Raw genomic sequence first — 3,815 nt, 5'->3', positions numbered from 1 at the left:
ACAGAGACCACAGCGTCTGATAGACAGAGACCACAGCGTCTGATAGACAGAGACCACAGCGTCTGATGGAGACAGAGACCTGTTTGTTTTTTGTATTTATATTGACATATTTTGGTGTTTTTTTTAGTTTAGCTTTTATTTATATAAATTTTTATTTTATTGTATTTTTTTGTTTAGTTTTGATGTTTTTATTTTTACCTTTTTTAGTGATTCTTCTCTTTAGTTTTTTATTTGTAAGTTAAATTCTGGATTCTAAATCTTTTCCCCAAAGACGTCAATTAACAGGATTTCAGGGAAAATCAGAACATGATTTCACCCTAAAAATAAATGAAGTAAAGTGGATTTTTGAGCTGCTGTGGGCTGCAGACCGCAGCGGCGCCTCCTCAGAGCTCCATGAGACGCCTCCAAGAGCGAGGAGGTGATCAGATAAAGGCTGATGTCAGGAGGAGCAGGTGCAGCTGCTCTCATCACCTTTACAGAGGCAGAGAGAGAACAGGTGGTTAAACTGTGAGGAAGAGGAGGCTGAGCTCAGAGATGAAGCTCTGCGTCACAGGAGGAGAGCTGATGTCTGGAATCGATTTAACATGAAGGACGGTAAAATAGATGGAAGCCACAAAGAGATTGAGGAGGATTAGAAAAGATGATGAGATGCTCGCTCCTTCTGCTTCTCCCAGTCAGCTCTGATCTGGTCCAGGGCTGTCGGTAAATCTGGTTTGGATTAAACCGCATCAGAGGTTTAAAGATGGGGTTAAGGGGAAGCAGAAGCTGCTGCAGGTTCTCCTATTAAAGGTTAAAAGGCTGATGGAACAATCTGAACCTGAAATATGGATCAGTTCATCTCGTCATGAAATAGCGCCCTCTAGTGGACGCCCAGATGCTATCTCACTGATCTCAGCTGGCAGCTGCTGCTGGGGCCCACCTGGTCCTCTGTGATCCACCGGGACGGGGCGTTAGTGCCAAGCTCCTCCAGCGGGTAGATGATCTGCTGCCGAGGCCGAACCGGAACTGACCGGTTCAGGAGGAAGTCCAGGGGCTGAACGCAGCAGGAGGTCTGTGGGCAGGAGGAGAGGGTGCACAGCTAAAGGTTAACCAGGCTGATAATGAGGTCCTGAGAGGAGGTCCATGCAGCTGATCCTGAGTGAGCTGCTTCATCATCATCATCATCATCAGTGAGGTGGAGCTGGCAGCACCTGCTGCAGCCATTTTCAGACCGATATAACCAGCAGGAGCCTGTTGGACCTCTGCATCATACCGGAGCGGACCGGCCTGCACAGGACCTCTGCATCAGACCGGACCGGACCGGCCTGCACAGGACCTCTGCATCATACCGGACCGGACCGGCCTGCACAGGATCTCTGCATCATACCGGACCGGACCGGCCTGCACAGGACCTCTGCATCATACCGGACCGGACCGGCCTGCACAGGACCTCTGCATCATACCGGACTGGACCGGCCTGCACAGGATCTCTGCATCAGACCGGACCGGACCGGCCTGCACAGGACCTCTGCATCGGACCGGACCGAACCGGCCTGCACAGGACCTCTGCATCATACCGGACCGGACCGGCCTTGACAGGACCTCTGCATCATACCGGACCGGACCGGCCTGGACAGAACCTCTGCATCAGACCGGACCGGACCGGCCTGGACAGAACCTCTGCATCAGACCGGACCGGACCGGCCTGCACAGGACCTCTGCATCAGACCGGACCGGACCGACCTGCACAGGACCTCTGCATCAGACCGGACCGGACCGGCCTGCACAGGACCTCTGCTTTTGCTTGTAAAGCGGGGAGAATGGCGCTAGGCCTTCTAGGGGTTACTATATTTGACCAAAAATGGCCGCTCCCAGACTCAGTGATCACAATTAAAATTTTTGTTTTTATTTTACTGATTAACACAAAATTAATTAAATTCATTATAGATAATGATCCATTTATTATTCCTTGCTTTTCCTTTAAATAAAATCAGCTCATAGGTGAACCTTCAACCTGCTGCATTGATTTATTATTAAGCATTAGTCAAACTGTTTTCCATATCAATATTAAATGATGATCAGCCAATCAGCTCTCTCCGTTTCCTCCTTCTATTCTAATATTCCTCCTCACTCCTACTATTTCTTCACTGAAGCTCTCTGAGGCCCTTTGTGAAGAAACAAAGTCCGCTGAGGGAAACTCTAAAGAAAGAGCTCAGGTTTGGAAAGGCCCCATCGGGCCCCTGCGGTCGGGTCGCCTTCATCAGGCTCCGGGTTTACTGACCTCCTCTGTGAGCAGAGGTGAGTAGATCCGGTGGTACAGGCAGGACTTGTGGGCCATCCGCAGAACCTTCTTGAACCAGTGCTTGGTGATGTGATAGAAGCAGGGCTTCAGGACAAAGTGGCGGATGTGAGCGTGCTCCTCGTAGCCATGGCGACTGAAACAGATCAGCTTATCGATGTCGTAGCGTGCTCGGAGGTACTCCACATCCTTAAAAACAAACATTCCCGACGGTCGGTCCCCAGAACGTCATCATCAACCCAAAGTCAGTGAGAAACGTTTACCTGCTCGTCTCTGAGGATCATTATTCCGACCACCTGACGGCCCAGCAGGGCAACAAAGGCCTGCAGAGAAGCTCCATCCTGACAAACAGCAACACAACAAGGAACAGAACATCTGCACGGAACCAATCATGAGCCATGAATACACATGAAGGAGCAGCTTCCTCGTTCGAGAAGTAATTATGGCTTTTGGAGCTGCACAGTGACAGCTGGGGTGTAAGTCAGAGAGAAACATCAGCTGAATGCTCAGCAATCTGTTCCCTGACACATGTGCCAATCCTCATTATTCCCAGACAATCGGCATGGAGCTCCAGTCCAGATACACAGAACCGTTTGAAATAAAGCTCTGATGTTGAAACTCGAAGTTCTAAAGAGTCCCGGTTTACGAAGGTTTAATGTCGACTGAAACCGGATCTTTATTGGGAACGGTTCTGAAGCAGATCTCATTTCTCTCTGTTTGATCCAGATAATGTTCTGATAAACATGCATGTCTTAATCCCACATACACCCACAGATCAGTGCCATATCATCTCATATTTCTACAGCGGTGAGATCAGAGCCTTTCTGCTGATTAATGTTAACCATTGAAACCAGTTTGGACTGGTTTGAGATTATCGTCCAGTTTTAAACACCCAGCAGGTAGATAGGGTCCAGCTGTTGGTCTAAGGACGAGCTTCCTCTCCCTGTACCTCATCATGATGTTGCCGCCGCCATGCCTAAGAGCTGGCAGCCAAACAGCAAAAGGAGTAAAAGGAACCGGGTCGACCTGAATAACTGTGTGCAGACTAACCGGGTCACTGCGCGTCCTGAAGAAAGAGTCCAGGTCCTCCAGAACCGATCCGGTGAGATTCAAAGTTTTTAGCAGGTCATAGACGGGCTGTCGGTCTGCAGGAACAGCTCGCCTGACATCAACACTCCTTCAAGAGAAAGGGAAGATACAGCCGCACAGATTATAGTTCAGCACAGATTATAATTCAGAGCAGATTATAGTTCAGTACAGATTATAGTTCAGCACAGATTATAATTCAGCACAGATTATAATTCAGTACAGATTATAGTTCAGCACAGATTATAATTTAGAACAGATTATAGTTCAGCTTAGATTATAGTTCAGCACAGATTATAATTTAGAACAGATTATAGTTCAGCTTAGATTATAGTTCAGAACAGATTATAGTTCAGCACAGATTATAGTTCAGAACAGATTATAGTTCAGCACAGATTATAATTTAGAACAGATTATAGTTCAGCTTAGATTATAGTTCAGAACAGATTAT

At 47.7% G+C, this 3,815-nt stretch overlaps 1 protein-coding gene across 1 annotated transcript in view; it reads right to left on the bottom strand.

Annotated features, from left to right (window-relative positions):
- Positions 1 to 3,815, bottom strand: part of cfap61 (cilia and flagella associated protein 61) — a 50,642-nt gene that overhangs the window by 26,691 nt on the left and 20,136 nt on the right. Inside the window, exons 9-12 of the mRNA XM_015378986.1 lie at positions 3,329 to 3,455; positions 2,542 to 2,619; positions 2,261 to 2,467; positions 920 to 1,051 (exon numbers count right to left, since the gene is read on the bottom strand). Of these exons, the coding sequence (XP_015234472.1) occupies positions 920 to 1,051; positions 2,261 to 2,467; positions 2,542 to 2,619; positions 3,329 to 3,455 (544 nt within the window). The remainder of the gene's footprint in view (positions 1 to 919; positions 1,052 to 2,260; positions 2,468 to 2,541; positions 2,620 to 3,328; positions 3,456 to 3,815) is intronic.

Source organism: Cyprinodon variegatus, unplaced genomic scaffold, assembly GCF_000732505.1.
Source record: "Cyprinodon variegatus isolate N-32 unplaced genomic scaffold, C_variegatus-1.0 Scaffold183, whole genome shotgun sequence".
NCBI lineage: Eukaryota > Metazoa > Chordata > Actinopteri > Cyprinodontiformes > Cyprinodontidae > Cyprinodon > Cyprinodon variegatus.
This window is presented reverse-complemented; position numbering and strand designations above follow the sequence as displayed.